Here is a 19,159-nt window from a genome sequence, read left to right as displayed (position 1 = left end):
TGTGAAATAGTCATGGAATGTAAAATATTGGTTTCCTAAACATAAATGCAAATTCACTGTTGTTTTTTTTGTGTCGCTCAATACAAAAACAATGCCAATAGAAAGTAATTTAATACATTTTTCTATGCATCTACGTGACAAAGCTACAATCAAAGCTAGTGACGTAGAATGAAATATTGAGAAAGATTACTTATGGTGGATATGGACCAACAGACCTGTGTTCGGCACTGCATCGTGGTTTTGTTATTGTGGTTTTGTTGCCTAGACTGACTGTTCGTAGTTATTTTAAGCCCAACAATGATGTTTTTCTTCAACTTATACGGCCCTGTCTACACATATACAGATATTTTTCAAACAGAGTTTTAGGACACTAAAACGGATATTTCCAAAAAAAAACGGCTTCTAAAGTGACGATTTTTAAAACCTCCGGTTTCTTTGTATCTGTGACATCATGTAAAATGGAGCATTTGGGAAACAATGACGTCATCTCCCCAATTTGTGCTTCCCCATTTCCCCACATTCTCAGAGTCTTCCATGGCAGGTTCCTGAATGGCCACCAAGATGTGTGAATATTTAGTAAAACAAGGCTCCAGGTCAACGTTTTCTTGGGCTTTCATCGCCTTAAAGTGACGCTAAGCAGCAACACCACTTTGTCGTTTACACCGCCGAAGGAAATAGAGCTCACTGAGGATGCTCAAATTCTTCTTCTCTGGTATTTGCAGTGACGTTGACAAATAATTTATCACCACCTACTGGCGTCGTCGAGCTTTTGGAGTTTTTTACGTTCCAGCGTGGACAAGATATTTTGTAAAACGAAGGTCGAGTGGACAGAATTTTATTTTAAAGTGTAAAGGAAAATATGCATTACATTTGTTTTATCTGTATACGTGGACACGTATACGTGGTTTTGTTGCCTAAATCTAACGTTGGTTTGGTATCGTAATATCAATCAGAAAAAAAAGGTAATTCTGAGAGACACGAAAAACAAACAGACCATTCGTGCTCCTGTACAAAACTAATGGATTGCATGGATTTCTGTTTCACAAACTATCATGAGCCTCCATAAGAACATTTCTCACGTAATTTTATGTGCATGACATCTTCCTGAACTGACACTGTTCCGTCCTCACAGCCTTTTTCCAGACTGGATACATTTGAGACACGTGGGACTAGTTGACATGTAAAAGCAGAAGACAGTTTTATCTTGTTTCTTCAATTAATGAGGAGCAGCAGCGATTTTAATTCCTATAAAGCCCCCGAGGTTCTGAGGCAACCATTAAAAAACAAAACATCTCTTGATAATTTCAGCTATAAAAGTATCAGCCCTCAATTATGTAAAGCCTCATGCCGACACTTACAGAGAAGAGGTTTATGAATTTAGCTCCAAACTACGACAACATTCCTTTGAATCCAGCCGCAGAGACGCATCAATAAGACATCGTTTGCTCACCAATCTATCTTTACAGTGAGGACGTCAGTGACTTCTTTGGGCATAAGAGGTTCAGAGCTTTAGTGACTCAGTTCTTGCTTTTTAACCCTTTGTATGGCATTGATCCCTATTTTTAATATTATAATTTGGCAATTTTTGGACCGTTGCATTGAAGAGTCGTGGGAAAAGAGAGGACGTGACACGCTACAAAGGCATTAAACATATTCAGGCTTCAACTGACATATTTAGTGATTTAATAAAAGGTGTCAATCGTCAGAATTTAGAGATGATACAAAAACAAGCATTTTATTAAATCGACATATTTTGTTTGTATGTTCTCAAACAATGGGAATAATCTGCTTTTGCTTCGAGCAGAGGTTTAGGAAAGTCTCATCATATTAAGAAAGACATGCAGTAAATAGGGCTGGACAAAATTATGTTAGTAACAATACGTATCAAAATATTGCACATTTAGACAATTTATTTAATCCTCAAACTGATATTTAAAGAAATGAACTGTGTTTCACTGTTTTGCATTACGAGACATCAAACTCTTTATGTGTGTAAAAGCAAAACAGGCACTAAGTGTCATGCTTTTGGACAACAGAGATTCCAGAAAAAGTGACAGAGAAGCAGCTTAATGATCGACATCATGTGCCTCACTTTGTCTCCTCTTAGCGAATCGTGAGGAGAGTGAGAGGTTTAGTGTAATAATTCCTGAATCAAATTCAACCTTTATTTAACCAGGCAAAATGAAATAAGAAAATGATGCAGCTTTTGTGCATAAAGATGGTGGCCTCCTGTGAATTTAAACCGTCATATATGGCCTGAACGAACTGTTCTTTCTGAATACATTAATGAACACTCAGCAGCACCGTCAATATTTCATGGGCAGCGAGTGTAACTGCAATGACAAACGGAGCGTAATATGAGTTGTTCCTTAACATTCTAAAAAGTGTATGATGCAGCTGCTGACTGGAGGGGACGGATCTCTGCAAATGTATTTTATTCATATGAAATGCAGAGCTGTGCCTCAATTTATATTTCAACTTCAAGTGGAAATGCAGCCAGGTGAAACACACACACACTTTAACACAAAAACTGAACAAAAATACAAAAAATATGTTAAAACCCACCACACACACACTCACATAAAACCTGGCATTCATCCAGTGAACGGTTAAAACATCATCATCATCATCATCATCATCGTCACCCTTCACAGGCTACAGGCCTCCAGCTTCCACCTTCATCACAAACAAATCAGACATACGAAGCTCAGTTTTTATTCAAATCTATTGATTTTGTCTCATTAAATCATTTAGAGCTATCTTTAATTCTAAAACTAAGGAAGAGCTGCTATTTTCCAATGATTTCCACAAAAAGATGCAACTAAAGATATTTTGTATTTTTGATTAATCTGTTGATTATTTCCCATTGATTAAACCAATTGACTGGTTGGTCTGTGAAGTTGTTTTCTTGGTAAAATGTCTCGTTTTGTCCGACAAACAGTCCAACATCTTACAGATATTTAGTTTACAATGATGTAAAACAAAGAAAAGCAGTAATCAATGATCATTTACACACGTGACCAATGCTTTGTCTGTCTCTCTCTCTCTCTCTCTCTCTAACTATCTATAAACAAATATATATATATATATTTGTTTATATATTTACCCACTGGTTCAGTCAGTTGTTACAGAAACAGTGAAAACACAGCAGAGCTCCTCTATTTTTAGATCAGACCTCTGAAGAAGTACAGTGAGAACCCCCCCCCCTCCTCCTCCTCCTCCTCCTTGGCCTGCAGGTCTGATTGTGTTTCTATACAAAGTCAGGAAACTGTGTGGCCTTTGGGAGCTGTCCTGTTGTGAGGAAACGCACTGCATGCTGGGATCACGTCCAGGGCCGAGCCTCAATACACAACACGATCGTTTCTCCGCCCTACGCCCCTCTTACATCAGCTGGGATCAGAGCATTGAAACACACACAGGCATGACTATTTCTCCTTCTTCTTCTTCTTCTTCTTCTTCTTATCATCATTCTTATTATTATCATCATTATTAATATTAATATTATTATTATTATTGTTGAATGTATTGATTTAGATGTGTAATGGCACAGATAAAGATGTTACATCTCTGTAAACACGGTTTATCATTTTATTCATTTATCAAGTCGATTTATCAGTCACATCACATAAATGTGTGTGTGCGTGTGTGAGAGAGAGAGAGAGAGAGAGAGAGAGAGAGAGAGAGAGAGAGATAGAGAGAGAGATAGGAAATATTTCCTTAAATCACAACAGGCAGTCGATGATGATGAAGGTAAAGCTCTTCTAACGCATTCAAATAGCTGCTGTACAATATATTGAACTATTTCACACATAAACAAAATACACAATATTAATTCACTCTGATAAATGCATACTAAATAAGTAAACTATATCAAAATTAAATAAGAATCAAATCAAATCATAATCTGTAATCTTTGTTGCTTTAAAGCACATTCACCTAGAGTAAAATGTGCAACATTTATAAAATTGCCTCACATTTCCCTTTAAAAGCCCTTCATTGTTGGGTTATAAGTGGTGGTTAGACTACCACATAGCGCTGCAACCAACAATTATTTTTATTGTTGAATAATCTGTCGATTATTTTCTCGATTAATCAATTAGCTGTTTGATCTTTAAAATGTCGATCAGGTTTCTTTTTGTCCACAACTCAAATATATTCAGTTTACTGTCACTGAGGACTAGAGAAAGGAGAAAATAACCTCACTGAAGAAGATCAAACCAATTAATCCATTATCAATATAGTTGCAGGTTAACTCAATCTATTATTTACTAAAAATAAAAACAAATCAAATGTGTTGTCACAAAGCCAGAGTGTTAAAGACGAAATATTATATATTATTATTATTATTTAAACTTTGTTTTTTAATTGTTTGAGGTGACAGAATAATAAATTTAAAAAAATACCTGCCATCAATTAATAACATTTATTATACATATTGAGAGGTTTGGGCTGAGTTCCCATTGGCTCTCCGGCTCCCATAGAAACGGTGATGCGGCGGCGGGTCTTCCTGCAACAGCTGAGGCGGATCAGCAGCGTGATTGCGGCTCACAGCAGACTCCGACATAATTGATGACCTAATTGAAAAGCAGGAGGAGGAGAGAGAGAGAGGAGGGGGACTCACTCAGCGAACAGGAGGAGAGAGAGAGAGACGCGCTACCAATGAGAAAAGTTTACTTGTTCTTCCTCCGCACAACCCACAGCTGAGGGGCATTGATGTGAGCGCAGAGGCTGTCTTGTTTTTTACGCGCACTTCTTCCCCCCCACGTCTTTCACTCTCACACACACACGGAGCACTAAATCCACCCTCTCACCTTTATAGTTTTAGCGCGCCGTCTTGTATATTTATTTCACTCCCCTATTTCCTCCCTTTTTTCATGAATGATTCTCTCTCGCAATACTTGCAAGATATCCTCGGACACCTCGCCGTCCTCGTCCGCACGACCTCACCACCTCGGCACCTCTTCGCCCCTGAAGTTCAGACGCCAGCAGGACTTCCACTGCAGCTTCAGCCGCACTTGGGGGAAATATCCTTCGACGAGGAAAAGCTTGATACTTTGTGCAGCAGCAGCTGAAGCCGCAGAAGCGACCGCCGACATGAGTCTGAAAGCTGACGCAGAGCCGAACAACAACGTCTCCATCGAGGAGGAGGTCAGTTCAGGAGAAAAAAAATCAAGTTTAACAGCTGAATAAAAATGTGTTTCCGGTCTTTAAAGACTTTGTTTGGCTGAAGTTTCCTTTTGCTCAAAGTGGCTTTTCGCTCCTCTGGAGCAGCTTTGAAAGGGAAGTAATTTAAAGAGGCGAAACCACTTCCAGTGGAAGTCAGTGCAGGAATATCCGCCAACGTTTTTATTTCAACATGCATTCCTTAACATTGTAGTAACGTCTCCTTTTCTTTTTACAAATTAAAACGTGTTTGACCAGGTGTGAAATAATTACTGCTCTTAAATGACGCAATTAAGCTGTTCACCGTGCATTTTAGAAATGTTTTAGACCTAAACTGCAAATATTGTAACCTGTATTTCATTTTAATTAAACACGCTGTAAATTATAAAATTAACTGAATAAGAAAAAAAATGTCCAATAGCTTAAGTTAAATATGGACTCTTTTAATTTTCCAAATATCCATTTCTATAAGTTTTCCTCCCTTTTGAGCATCCAGTTCGTTGCGGTGACATTTTGTTTTCATTCAGGTGTCAAACTAAATGAGATGCGTCACACAGACGCCGCAGGTTTCTCGGATTTGTGAAGAGGCAGCAGGTCTTCATGAAACTGAAACCTAAACGATAGAACTTCTGTTTCTGATTAGAGGCGTTATAAATAGATTTAATTAAAAACATGACATCCTGTTTGGCAATTTGTAAATTCCATATTTTAACTCTACTTCAATGACAGAGAAACTCCAAAGCACTTCGGTTTTAAACCATTAAAATACCTTTAATGTAATGGCATTAGAATTAAAAGGTTTACATCTTGAATTAAACTAAAATGTGACTTAATTTAGACTTAAAATCAAACTCCTAAAGCCTCAACAGGGGAGTCAAATTAATCCATGTTGACTTTCTTTTTTTTCTTTTAGCTGCCACTCTTCAGTGTGTGTGTGTGTGTGTGTGTGTGTGTGTGTGTGTGTGGCCAGCTATATTTCCTCTTTAATGACTCCTTATGGAGACACTCTGAGGGGAGCGCTGGGCCTTTTGTTGCTCCTCCTTTGTTCCCATTATGTTTCAACAAAGACACGTGTGGCCTCTTGACTTTTCTTAGCCTGGTTTCCCTTTTTTGTGTATTTTTATCTCCTTGTAGCCAAGAACAAAGATGAAACCCGGCGTTTGTGTTGAGGCTCAAAAAACATAAATTTAGTCTTGAAGTGTTAAATCATCAACACACAGAATCTTATCTCTCGCTAATAGTTCTAGAGAGAAATTGCCTAAATTTGACTGACTCATTTCAGATTTTTTTTTGGGTTCATACAACTCGAGGAGGAGCCGGTGGACAAATAAACATCTCCATTGAGTTTGTGTCCCACTGAGCCGGCCTCCACGTCGCTGTATGTGCCGACTTGTAAAGGGCTGAGAATCGCTGCTGTGCTGCACCTGAAAAATGCCGGCGGGGTCAAGGGCCTCGGGTCGGAGGAAGGAAATGGTGTCACGCTGTGCACTGTTGTCCAGTGCTGTTCGTCTGGCAGCCCCATTGTACTGAGGGCCTCCCCACCGGCTGGGAACTAATGGGCCTCCGCGCTGCACTGTTTGTTTCCACGGCCACACTGGACTGCACACGGCATCGGTTCACAACGTCTGCTCGAGGGGGGAAAGTCCAGGGGTCCTTGAACGGTACCCAGGGGGTCTCCATCAGGATGAAGAGCAATTACTGTTCACTGAGCTCGTATCATGTTGAAGGATCAGTTTTCATTCATAGGCAAATGTTGAATACTGAGGGTCACCTAATGTTTTGGGTCTTGACACGATTCCTAACATGAGGGTCGAGGCCCAGCCAAGGGGTCGCTCGGTGAATCTGAGGGGTTGCGAGATGGTTGAAAGTTTAATTACAGGATATTTTGACCCCTAACTTATCAAAATAAAACAATCTTGGAGGAAATAATCACGACTTGAATTAAAAGGTCACAACATCTGCAAACTGATTTTGGGTCCCAAGAAGATGTTTGTTTCACTTTAAAGGGCCACAAGCTTAAAAAGGTTGGAAGGCTTAAACTGAAACTAAAGGGTTGTAGACAGAACAACTGTACCCCTGAGCAATGGGACTGTTTAATTCATGACCGTTGTAGTTCAGTTCGTCCGTCTTAAGATTTTCACAATCATTTGTAGCATTTTTTAAAATCTTAATGGAGCCTTTTTTCTTTGTATTCTCCTTTTCCTGGACTTTTGACTTAAAGTTCCACTATAAAAGTCCATCCATGTGTGTTGGTTATTAAGGAACAATGAGAGATGTTGGCCAAGCATTTTATAAATCTTTTTTTGTGCAGCTCAGTTGATAACTGAGAGAATGAAGAATAAAATAAAAAAAATACACCATATTAAATGCAGTTTTTCTTTTTGTTTGCAGGTGCGAACGCTGTTCGTCAGCGGCCTCCCGGTCGATATCAAACCACGGGAACTTTACCTTCTCTTCAGACCTTTCAAGGTAAGTTATAAGTGAATATTGGGTTGCACAAATTGTAAATTGAGGTATATAAATGCTGCAGACTTTTCCTAAAAACAAAACGAAGATATAGTGCCAGGTTCTGGAGAAGAGTCGTGGAAAGTGTTTGCAAAAGGATTATCTGCACGCAGAGGAAGAAGAGTTTAAGTACTGAGGAAGCAGCTGTAATCCAGTCTGAAGGTTTTCCTTTTGCAAACAACTTTTCATGATGCAGAATCCTAATTCACACAGAAAAATTCATTAGAGTTCCTTTTTAGTTGCGTCAAACAATCCCCCTGTTGATGGACGTGCAGATATTTGCATATATGGAAATGAGGCCACATCATTGTTTTCTCCACTGCTCCGTTTTTTTGTTTTTTGACTGGACTCCAGTTCCATAAACTCCCCTCCCACCCGTGTCCTAACTAACCAAATTGGAAGTGGTGTCCCTCGCACATGGATGATCTCCTGGAATGTGTAAATGAGTAGCCCTCGCGATTGGCCAACCGACCCTCTCCATGACCCAGCTTGCCCACCGTGTATGGAAATTATTATTATTTTTTATTTCACCTTCGTAACTTTCAGTCGTTGTGAAGCCACTGAAATGTTTTGTTTCCTCAAGTCATTGTGACACTGTTGCACTTTTTATCCCTCTACAGTAGGAAGCAGTGTGCAAACATGGGTTTTATTGAAGGTTTACAAAGAGAAACCTTTTTTAATATTGAACACTATTCCTACCTCGTTGTTTTCTCTTCGGCTAAATCTGGTTCAGATTGTTGCTTAGGATTTATGACAGCCAGTGAAAGTTGTTTAATTTTCCATGGCTGTAAATCAGGATCAGCAGAGATCCCATCTATCAATACTCCGGTCTGGCCAAATTCCCCTTCAGTTCTCAGGAATTTGCTCTTGCTTTAATCGACCCTTGTGCTGTTTTTAACCTGTTTTTAAAACCAGTGGCTTTATCTGGACGTCATGCTTTAACTTGTGCGTACGAGAACCAGCACATATCTGATAACGTGTGCTTTAAACTGAACATGGCTGTAACCTTATTTTTTAGCTTTGAGGATATTTATTTGTAGTCAAATCAATTCATGGTGCATTTAGGACTGCGCGTTGTCATTTCCTGTCGTTTAACGATGTACATGTTTTCTGGTATTTAAAACAACAAACACTACAGTGCTCTTTTTCTTTTGGTTTTAACTTTGTACAATGAACTCGCAAACACAATGGCCAATACTAGAAAACAAGACCAGATGTCGTAAAAATCATCCTTTCAATCAGTGTTTTGCAGAAAAATAATTCTGGGAACCCACTTTTTAAAAATGGCAAACTATCGCAACATAATTCACAATCGGCCTCATCTATTTATTGTGAAAAGAACAATAAATGCATAATTGATCGTTCCTGACCACTTTTACTACCATTTCTGCATCACCTTATATTAGAAGACGTATACTTTTAATAAATCACAACTTTGTTTTATTCCTACGTTATTAAAAACAAACGCATGTTAAATACTTTACACATGAGACGCTAGTTTTTCATATTAGGTTAATTGTAGAAGTCGGCTACAATTATTAGAACAATACAAACATGTTAGGCTCCCTCATGTGGCTTAAAGATGAACTGAATATATAAATATTAAATAAAATGTTAAATAAGACTGGAAGAAATCCTGCAAATGTATTTGGGGACCTTAAAGTCTCTTGTGACCCTTTTATATCAAATAACCACAAAGCTTTTATTTGTACATTCCTGTGAATTACTTGACAAATGAAACGTTAACGAGTATTTTCTCATTTAATTAAGAACTTAAGTGCAAAAGATCAGATTTTCTGAGAAGCTGGAGTTGTGAGCTTATTATCAAATCAGACGACCTAATTGTGTCTTTGATTCCATTTAAAGACGACACATTATCATATCTCCCTGCTGTAGTTGCATTTGTTGAATGTGCATGTTTTGCCTTATTTTACCACAACAAACATAAATGCAACAGCGTCTCAGAAGGACTCGTGACGTCCTGCTGCAGAGCTCAAACTGAAGGTGAACACAAGCAGGTTTCTCTCGACGCAGCGAGAAGCGTTCATGCCCGACTTCCTGCATGTGACTCCAGGGTGGATAATTGGCTATCTTTCTTCCCCGCAGGGTTATGAAGGGTCACTGATTAAGTTAACATCAAAACAGGTGAGAGGCTTCATGAGTGGACGGCGCTGCTTTAATGCTGTTCTGTCTTTTTGTTACTTTAACATTGTCTAAAGACTTGAATGTCATTTTCAGTTTTTATCTTAAGATAAATATCAATCATTCATGTAACTGCGGGTTCTTTCATGTTAAGATGTTTATTGATGTTGGTTGTCAAAGTGTTTCTTCCCTTCTTTCCTTTCAGCCTGTCGGGTTTGTAACCTTTGACAGTCGCACTGGAGCTGAAGCTGCCAAAAATTCTCTGAATGTAAGCATTCCCATTTTTCTATTGATTTATTATATCTCTCTGAGTCTGTTGCTGTTTTGACTTCCCCCTTTTCTTTTTTAAATCCTCTATTAAATATGTTGCTTTGTATTTTCAGATTTGTTCCACCCTTTGCTTAAACGGACGGTTAACACCCAAAATCATAAATTCACATTTGTCCTCGTACCTGTTGTGCTGTTTATCAATCTAGATTGTTTTGGTGCAAGTTGCCTTGTTTTGGAGACGTCTGCGTTCTCTCCAGTATGGGACAATATGACACTCGGCTTGTGGAGCTCAAAGCGTCAAAATTACTTTTAAAAATCTCTTTCCAGAAATCCTGACCCGGTTACTGAAGATAAACCACAAACTCTGTTGTCGGCAGTTTCACGTAAGGAACTATGGTTGAAAGAAAATTGAAACTGCTTCACAAGCAGGTCTGTAGGAACTATTACTACTTTCTACCGAACTACACCAACTAAACGTATCGCCGCGCAGAAGGAAGCGTGCATCTACACTGCTAGCTCACCTAGCTAACCAGCTAGAGCTGAAGTTTACGTGTCCATGAGGAGATGCACGCTTCCTTGCAGTGATACGTAGGCCGGGTGTAGTTTGGTCGGAAGAAAGTAGTTCTTAATGAAACCGCTAACAAAAAGATCTGTGGATTGTCTTTAGTAACCGGCTCATGATTTTTGGAAAGATTTTCAAATTTGATGTTTTTTTTAATTAGTTTCATAGTCTAGTTATATCAGAAGACGGACATCTCTACGGCTAATTACACTCAGCTACTCACACCAAAGAAATCTGGATTGATAAAAAGCACTACAGGTCCTTCGATCTGTAGTTCTTTTTATCAATCCAGATTTCTTATCTATATCTCTTTCTATCATTTTTTTTGTTTTTGGGGTAAACTGTCTTTTTTTTTTTTCGTGATTGGGAGCTTTAAAAAACATATTCTTTCCATTAAAATCTCAACGTCAACCCATTTTGTTTCCTATAATTCAATGGCAGGGCCATTTTTGGAAAGAAGCCAGAATCCCGTAGCCTTACGGTAGTTTACTTTGACCTTGATACACACCCCTTCGTTAGTCTGTTATAGCTTTCCTTTATTTTGCATACCACTGCTTTAATCGTAATACTTTGTTCTATTAGCCACATGTGTAGTGTTATTTGTACACATCTCCAGTAGTGTAACCTCTCATTTTATCACCCAGTAGCCCACGTATCTGGCAGTGTCTAACACCTCTCTCATAGCATAGCCTTCCTTATGAGCATCCCCTCTTTTAGACACACACACACGCAAACACACATACACCAAAGTACTACTCACCTGCATGTGGGCACAACGCTTAGGGCACAAGAACACAAGCAGGGTTCAACCACCTGAAAGGAGTTACACTCAGAAGTCTCCCCATCGGCCCCCTTTGTTCCCCCCCTCATCTCGCTCTCCTCCTGCTCCTGATTTGGTCACGAGGAGAGAAAGGGATGAGCATGTTTGGAATATTCCAGGAGTGTATCCTCACGTCTTTATTTAAAGACGTGAGGTTATGTTTTTAGGAGGATACATCCCGAGTATTGCAACATGGCTTTAGGGGGGAAAAAGGAGGCCATGTGAGACTGCTGAGCTACAGCCCCTTTTTTTTTTTTTTTTTAAACTCAGCCCACCTCCCTTACGATGCTATGTCCTCCTCCTCCGTCTCTCCCCCCAGGGAATCCGTTTTGACCCCGAAAGTCCCCAGACCCTGCGCTTAGAGTTTGCTAAAGCCAACACGAAGATGGCAAAGAGTAAGCTGATGGCCACCCCGAACCCCACAAATATCCACCCTGCTCTAGGAGCACACTTCATTGCACGGGACCCATGTAAGTTGTACGGCTGCACCACTCTTAGGCTCTTCTCGTCCACTCTCACCTTAGCAATGCCAGAACTCGATTCGCCCATTTAAAAATATATATCTCTCAGGATAGTTTGTTACAAGATACAAACGGGCAGAGATTAAAAAACAGTATCTAACAAATTAAAGACTAACTCACCTCCACATGCATGCATCATCTCTACTCTTAGTTCAGCCGCTTTGCTTCTGTACAGCTGGGAAGTCTCCACTCTCTCACAGGTTTTTTTTTTCTTTAGTCAGCAGCTGTGTCTGCTCCTCTTTGCATAAAACACCTGCTTGGTTCAGTAGATGTCGACAGGTGATGGTTGAAAAGTGTCGAGGCCTCGTTCAGACCAGAATTCGCTCTGTGGAAGTTACACATGTCGTGGCAGAAAAAACGCGTGGTTTGGGTTGTAAACAAACCGTGAGAAACGGTTTCAGTAATATTGTAAATCGTCCTTGTTCTCACTGCATCCTTTGCTGCTCGTATTTCGCCATGCAGGGCACACTGCCGTTAGTCACCTGTTTTTCTTCTTGGATTTTACACTTGATGTGTTATTTATTTTGAATTAGTTTTGGCCTCAAAAGACAAAGAACTTTATGATTAAAAACTTTCTTTTAGTTGGTTGCCAAAGTGTTACAAAGCTGTTGGAACCATTTTTTCCCTTAAATACCCTTAAATGAAGTCCAGAAAAGCGTCTGAGCCTCCACATTTATGGAACTCTAGTACTATTGGAATATCAGCTGAACAGATCAGTTTAAACTCAATAGTTAACCTCTTATTTCTTTTAAGTTTAAAGAAGTTTGCTAAAGCAACAAGTTAAATCCAGTTTATCGTCTGCAATATTGTGAAACATTTGACTCTGAAACAGGAAGCTGTTCCAGTTTAAATCTGCACACCTTGATGCTAGGCTTCCAGTTTCTTTTACTGATGATTTCTTCTATTCTTATTCAACCGTTACTCAGACGGATCTTGATGTGGTTTTGTTCTCATGTACAAACCTAAGTATCATCGCTTAGTAAAGAGGACCTTCTACAAGCTGAAAGCATTCAAGACCATTCAAACATGGAGTATTCCTCTCAGACATCCGACTGTAAAGAAGCTTTTTTTTTTGTGCGGGCGATCCCAAACCTTTGAACGGCAGTGTATAAAAAATATATTCCAATCAGCTCCAGCTGCTCTCAAACGTCCCGGCCTGTTCCACGTAGACATGAACGGGCAGCGAAATCTGGTCTGACTTTACCTTTTTATTATTTTCAGGGTTGTAAAAGTTAATTCTAGTCTTTTAGAGACCGATGAAGCTCTTACTACAATGAGACTCGTTAGTAGACCTAAAAGCCACATTACAGTCAACAAAAACCTCTTTTTGCAACATGTTTTGATGACTCATTGTCTTCCTTATTTAAAATATTTGGCTTCTGTACCAATTGGCTACATGATGCAGGGCCATATATTCAAGGATAGGTCAGTCAGCTTTTTCGTTTCCTCCCATCCTGTCCTTCCCCAGATGATCTGACCGGGGCGGCGCTGATCCCAGCGTCTCCGGACGCCTGGACTCCCTACCCCCTGTACACCACGGAGCTGGCCCCAGGCCTCCCTCACGCAGCCTTCACGTACCCGGCGGCCGCTGCCGCTGCAGCAGCCCTCCACGCCCAGGTGTGTGTGTGTGTGTCTTCTTTCCTAAGTATCCTCTAGTCCAACTTCAGCTCTAACAAAACAGGGAACCTTCGTAGAGACACAGAATGAACGCCTGCACCCAGGTACAATCCTAAATCCAAATTTACTGAAAAATGAGACGCTAGAGAGACAAAGTCCTGCCCCTTACAGTGGACCACCGTGAGAGCTTAGTTAAAAATAAATGATGTACTGTAGTCAATGGCGAGAGACAAATAATTATTTGATCCTGTTTTGTATTTTGCCTGAACGTTTGTCAGTTTAAAAGAATGTTTGCACCTCCAACAGTCATTGTCGTAAAACCTGAAAATACGTAATTGGAAAGACGTCAAACCCAAAATTTGCGTCGGTGAAGTCTCTCTCTGAAGTCGGGATGTTTTTACACCAGCGTGTCTTGCTCGTTCTTTTGCTTCCTGGCTGATAAAAAAAATCATTTAATAAAACTCATCCGGTAAGATAACGTTACATTTGTGCGCGCATTACAGCTAAGTTGACTGACTAGCTAGCAAGCTGAACGGCCATTTTGGTGTTGGTGAGGTGCATTGTGTGAGAAGAGTTTCACACACAACCAAATATTACGACAAACTGCAACTTTCTTGACATGCAATATCTTTTAAATTGAGAAACATTAAATGTGTAATTAATGGCAGAATTTTAATGGCACAGTTCTAGGATCATGCAACTGTTAATATGAATCCCAGAGCTTTTCTTGGCAAGACCTTTGCAGCATTCAAGCGCTAGGATTGGTCAGTTGTCCATGCTATCGGAGGTACTGGTAACCTGATTTGTTCTGGTCCTATGTCCTGACCAATGGGCTATGCTGACCATAACTACTCGGTCAATGCCTAATCTTAACCAATCGTCTCTGCCTCAACCAGCTACGCACAGCTGGCTCTCTTGCTCTCTGTAGAAAATAAGTACTTCACATATTTCCAGCTTTTTTTTTTTAAGGATCCACCGCTTCAATTAAAAGCAGAGGTTCAGATTCTTGAAACAACCCTAGTGGTCATCTGAGGTACATCAATAACGGCACAAAGATAAATCCCAGATATAAAGTCTTCAATACAATAAAGTTAAAACCCTGAGTTATATCGCAATAAAAAGATTTGTCATCTCTAAATGGAAAATGTCTCGACTCCCGCTCTGCTGTCAGCAGAAGTGACGTGTTCATGCTTTCATGTGGTGTAGCGTTACGATGCCGCGCACTTACCTTAAATCCCTCTTTGCGGTTGTCATCTGGCTGTTTTTGGCTCATGGTCTCCCTTTTTCCCCTTTCTTGTGGATTGAGATATACATTTTCTCTTTTTAATAGAGCTCCGTGCATCCTGTCTGTGTGCTGGAGGATAGAATGTGCTCACTAATAAAACACCCATGTTTTATTCTACGACGCAGACGAAATAAATGGAAATAATTTCATCCTTTTCAAAATAGGTTATAGTTTAATCCCAACTAAGACCTGGTTTGCATTCAGACAGTAAATCAGTTAAATGTGACGTTAAGATCTGGTCTGCAAATATAATTTTTAGCAAAATGGGTGAACAATTTTCGGCACACTATGGAACTTTTTTTGTGCCAAAGTGTTTACGTTGCCAGCTAAATGCTACAGAAATAGAGCAGCTAAATACAAAGCAGTGGGCAGGGCTTTTGGTAACAATAGCAATGGAAAACATTTCCCTCGTTGGTTCATTTAAAGTTCATTGTGATCTAACTTCCTCCTGCAATGTAAGAGCACAGGGGAGTGCTACACTGCAAAGTAGGCAGCTATTACATGGACCATTTTTGTCGGGGCGTAAGAGGACGGAGGAATGTGAGGTATTTGCTTGGAGAAATTGTTCGACCTGATGGCCTTTCTCCGGAGGTGCCAACTTACTGTCCACGTTCCTGTTGGAACATAAGCTGACTGTAGCCACACAAAGGGAGGGGGGGGGGGGCAGCAGCCTTTTTAATTGCAATCTGGTGAAAGATCGCAAAAAGTTCCCTTCCCACTGACTCTCGGCCTTCGTAGTTTGACTGTGTGACACAGCGGCGTAACGTCAAATGTCTGTTGACCTCCCGAGCTGTTTCTTTTATTCAGTGTAGAAATGTCTGGAAAGATACAGGCTCTTACCCTGTGGGAATGTTTTAACACATGGAGAGGTTAGACTCTCCACATTTCTATGCCTCTTAATTACTCGAGGACTATTGTCCTCAATGAGCAGTTGCGTGACCCACATTCCCATGGCTCCAGTGACCAGGGCTTAAAGGGACAGTCCTCCTAAACCTGTTTGTCCGCAAGTAAATTGTTTGTGTGTTGATCTGCTGAATTGAGGACTAAAGCCTGGTTTATATTCTGCTGTACATGATCATGTTTGTGTTTCAGATGCGCTGGTACCCTACGCCCTCTGAGACTTCCCAGCCTGGGTGGAAGTCCCGGCAATTTTGTTAGATTTTTAGTGAGTAACCTTTGGTCGAACTGTTTGTTATTTTTAAAAGATATGCCAACCCCCTCCTTTATCTACTAACTGACCTAATGTCATGCAAACTTAAACCTGCATAATGAGACTATCACAATGTTTGACTGAAATCTGCAGAATGTGTAAACGTAAGTAAAATGCCTAAAAACATATTGTTTAAAGGATAAGACTGGCGATGCTGTCTAGTCAACAAATCCATGAAAAGATTAAATGCGACCTCGCGTTAGTCCGACCTGCCTGTTGCACTCAGCTCCAGGAAAAGGCCATTAATATTTTAATCCCCAAAAAACACTTGATAAATAAAAGAAATTTTAAAAATACATATAGCTGAGCTCTGTAGTGCACGGTGTTCGGCTCATTTTCTGTGACCAGTGTAGCGTTGAACAAGGAATTATCAAGCTAACTAGCTAGCACTCCGCATTAGCATGCTAGTTTTCTAAAGCCGGGAGCTGTTAATGCCACCATGCTTTAATGCTACACTGGTTACAGAAATTTAGCCGAACAAAGTTGTCATTTATTAGTTGATGGCAATATTCTGTCTGACGCTGTGACAAGTGTGGATGAAGGATAAAGTTATTTACTTTGGCTCTCTACGCTTTGTAATGTTACTGTTCGCTACTCGTTTTAGTCGTTACTGTAAAACCTCACCTCAGTGAAGTCTGTTTAGTTTATACAGAAGTGATCGCGCTACAACGGCAACAATAAACATAAAAATGGCCGCCGCTTTGACCGTCATGCTACGTTGATTTTGAATGGAAATGTTTTATTTCTGACGTCCCCAATGCACCTGTGTGGCTCATTGATGTGTTTAATCTGTCACGCTTTGGAAACAGTTTGTAAGATCAACTCCATTTGGTTTGTGGTATTTTAATAGATTTATTGACGAGAAGAAAACTCGTACAGCTTTTCATTGTATCACGTTTCGACTTATGTTGTTAAAAACATCTTTGAGTCTAATTTTTACTTGGTGACATGTTCCTCCATTACGATGGAGCTCGGTTATGTAATTTGTTTTTTCTAATAATTCCACATTCACCATCCTGTTGCAATGAAACGGTTGCTTGCACATCAAATGTGTATCAATCCGCAGCTGAAAATAGTCCCGCAAAAACACACCGTTCACCTTTTTTTTGTGTAAAAAGTGCCCGAAACTCATTCATTTTTTTTTTTTTTTTTTAATTAAAGTATACATTTGTTGCCATTTTTAGTGATTCACAGAATTAATGAGAACAAACTTTCTTGGGCTGAGAGCTACAGTACCGTGAGACAGACTAGTTTAGGTCTTTTCATAGTTATTTATTGTCTTTATTGTTTAAAATAATGCTTGTTTTTCTTCTTCAGGCCTCTGGAAACCACACCTTTCTGTCCAGCTGAAGTGAGGTTTGCCACGCTCTTCATTAATTAATTTAATCAGGTTTATTTAATGGACAAATGTGCATTATTATAAACAGTATTTATATCTCCTCCCGATTGTCTCTGGGGGGAGTCTGAGTTGAAACCATCTTGCTGTTGACAATCTGAGCTTATCCTTGGCAACTACTGCGGTACCATCTTAGCACTTCAAATAAAAAAAAAAAATTAAAAAAAGAACCTCATGCAAAAAGCCGAGTCAAAACTTCATGGATCTTTATTGCTGAGGAAAATTGAGGCATTGAAGTTGTTGTTGTTGAGCTAGTCCTTCAATGGGGTCACCGCTGCTCCCGAGAGGTTTAGAAGCGTTAAGAGTCATTGCATGTTAGTCTTTATGGCATGAATTTAGAACGCAGACTTCTGTGTATCCTAATTTTCTTAGTGTTTGTGTTGCCTCTTTACCTTTTTTTTTTGTTTTGTTTTTGGCCTAGACAGCGAAAATGTTTTGTTTCCCTGTAGAACCTTGGTCTTACCTCTGTGAAAGCTAGGCTGTTGTGGCTTATCTCGCATGGACCTCGTGAATGCATCCCTACGTTCTATATGACAACCCCGTGTCCTTACTGTCATATCAGTGTCTGTCTTTATTTGAGCAAAGGAAAGTACAAGTATTTTTGTACTTTTTTGCGTAATGTATATTTATGCATTTTTGTGCAACTAAAAATAATGAACCTGTATAAGTTGGATGTTTAGTCGTCTCTTGTGTTTTTCGGTGTTACTTTTTGATCCTATAATCCTGTTGACGTAGTTTTAAAGAAGTGCAATTTGTTTAAAGGGGAAATGGGGATCTGTCTAAAGCAAATGGAAGTATTCTGAACGTGGCTTGTGCCATTCTGCTAAAATGAGATTGCTGTAAAACGGATCTTTCAGAATGTGAAACTGGACCACAAACGTAAAGGGTTGTTTATTTTCTTGGGTGGGGGGGGGAGCAGGATCCGAGCGATGGAGGAATTTAGTTTGTGGTTTAGAAACATGTTTGTCTTTGTATCTGCTGTGCATAAGATGTAAAAATAATTATTCCCATCTTATGAATAATAAAAAGAAGTGAATGCATTTTGTCTTTGGGCGTCTGTCATATTTATCGCTGCAGCCAATCGGAAGTTAACAACGACATTAACTCAGAGAATTAAACTCCGTGGACATCAGATGTTGCCATCAATAATTGAAGACATCTTTTTCATTTATGCACGGGTGCATTAGTGTCGCTTTGGATCATGCTGACCTCCACACTCTGCCCTCATGAACTGGTGAGATGCTCAACCAACCGCGACGGCTCCTCAAGGGACTCTTAAGTGACTGTTGCCAGTACGACCAGCTGCCTCATTGCATTGGCGACGGTGGTTAACCGTAAACATTTGTCCATATTGTGCCAATTAAGTTAGTGTATACAGGACACAATGATGGCTTCAGCTGTGTGACACATTCACTTGATAAAGTGAAAACAGAATGGCATACTGTGAGCAATGGCATTTAAGTTGAAGCTCTAATGTTGTTTTGGGTTCCTTTTTGTTTTTCTTGCCCTTTTAAAACCAAAATCAAGACCTAGTGCAGAATCCATGAATTGACTGACATGAAATAAAAGATTTAGTTTTTAATTAAGCAAAACTGTCTATTTACTCAAATGTCAGGGTTTGCTGCTTTTCCCTTTTCTACAATAGTGAATATTTAAATTGTTGCTCAG

General features: G+C 39.7%; 1 protein-coding gene across 2 annotated transcripts; it reads left to right on the top strand.

Moving 5' to 3' along the window:
* Positions 1 to 4,692: 4,692 nt before the first annotated feature.
* On the top strand, positions 4,693 to 18,531 carry LOC306696148 (RNA-binding protein, mRNA-processing factor 2a). Of its 2 annotated transcripts, XM_079159690.1 has the most exons (8): positions 4,693 to 5,148; positions 7,555 to 7,632; positions 9,775 to 9,813; positions 10,016 to 10,078; positions 11,782 to 11,932; positions 13,452 to 13,600; positions 15,978 to 16,050; positions 17,413 to 18,531. In XM_079159690.1, exons 1-7 carry the CDS (start codon positions 4,879 to 4,881, stop codon positions 16,041 to 16,043), a joined length of 816 nt encoding a protein of 271 aa, XP_079015816.1. In that variant the 5' UTR covers positions 4,693 to 4,878; the 3' UTR covers positions 16,044 to 16,050; positions 17,413 to 18,531. The 2 variants fall into 2 exon arrangements, with proteins under 2 accessions (XP_079015816.1, XP_079015817.1); XM_079159691.1 differs by lacking the exon at positions 15,978 to 16,050.
* Positions 18,532 to 19,159: the final 628 nt, after the last annotated feature.

The sequence above is a fragment of the Pholis gunnellus genome, assembly GCF_910591455.1.
Source record: "Pholis gunnellus genome assembly, chromosome: 1".
Taxonomy (NCBI): domain Eukaryota; kingdom Metazoa; phylum Chordata; class Actinopteri; order Perciformes; family Pholidae; genus Pholis; species Pholis gunnellus.
This window is presented reverse-complemented; position numbering and strand designations above follow the sequence as displayed.

What these genes read in the sequence shown, in the direction of transcription:
- LOC306696148 (XM_079159690.1), top strand. Translation starts at nt 4,879, where the DNA reads ATGATTCTCTCTCGCAATACTTGCAAGATATCCTCGGACACCTCGCCG. An exon ending in TTCTCTTCAGACCTTTCAAG is followed by an intron (nt 7,633 to 9,774) that starts GTAAGTTATAAG and finishes TCTTCCCCGCAG; the next exon opens with GGTTATGAAGGGTCACTGAT. An exon ending in CTTCATTGCACGGGACCCAT is followed by an intron (nt 11,933 to 13,451) that starts GTAAGTTGTACG and finishes GTCCTTCCCCAG; the next exon opens with ATGATCTGACCGGGGCGGCG.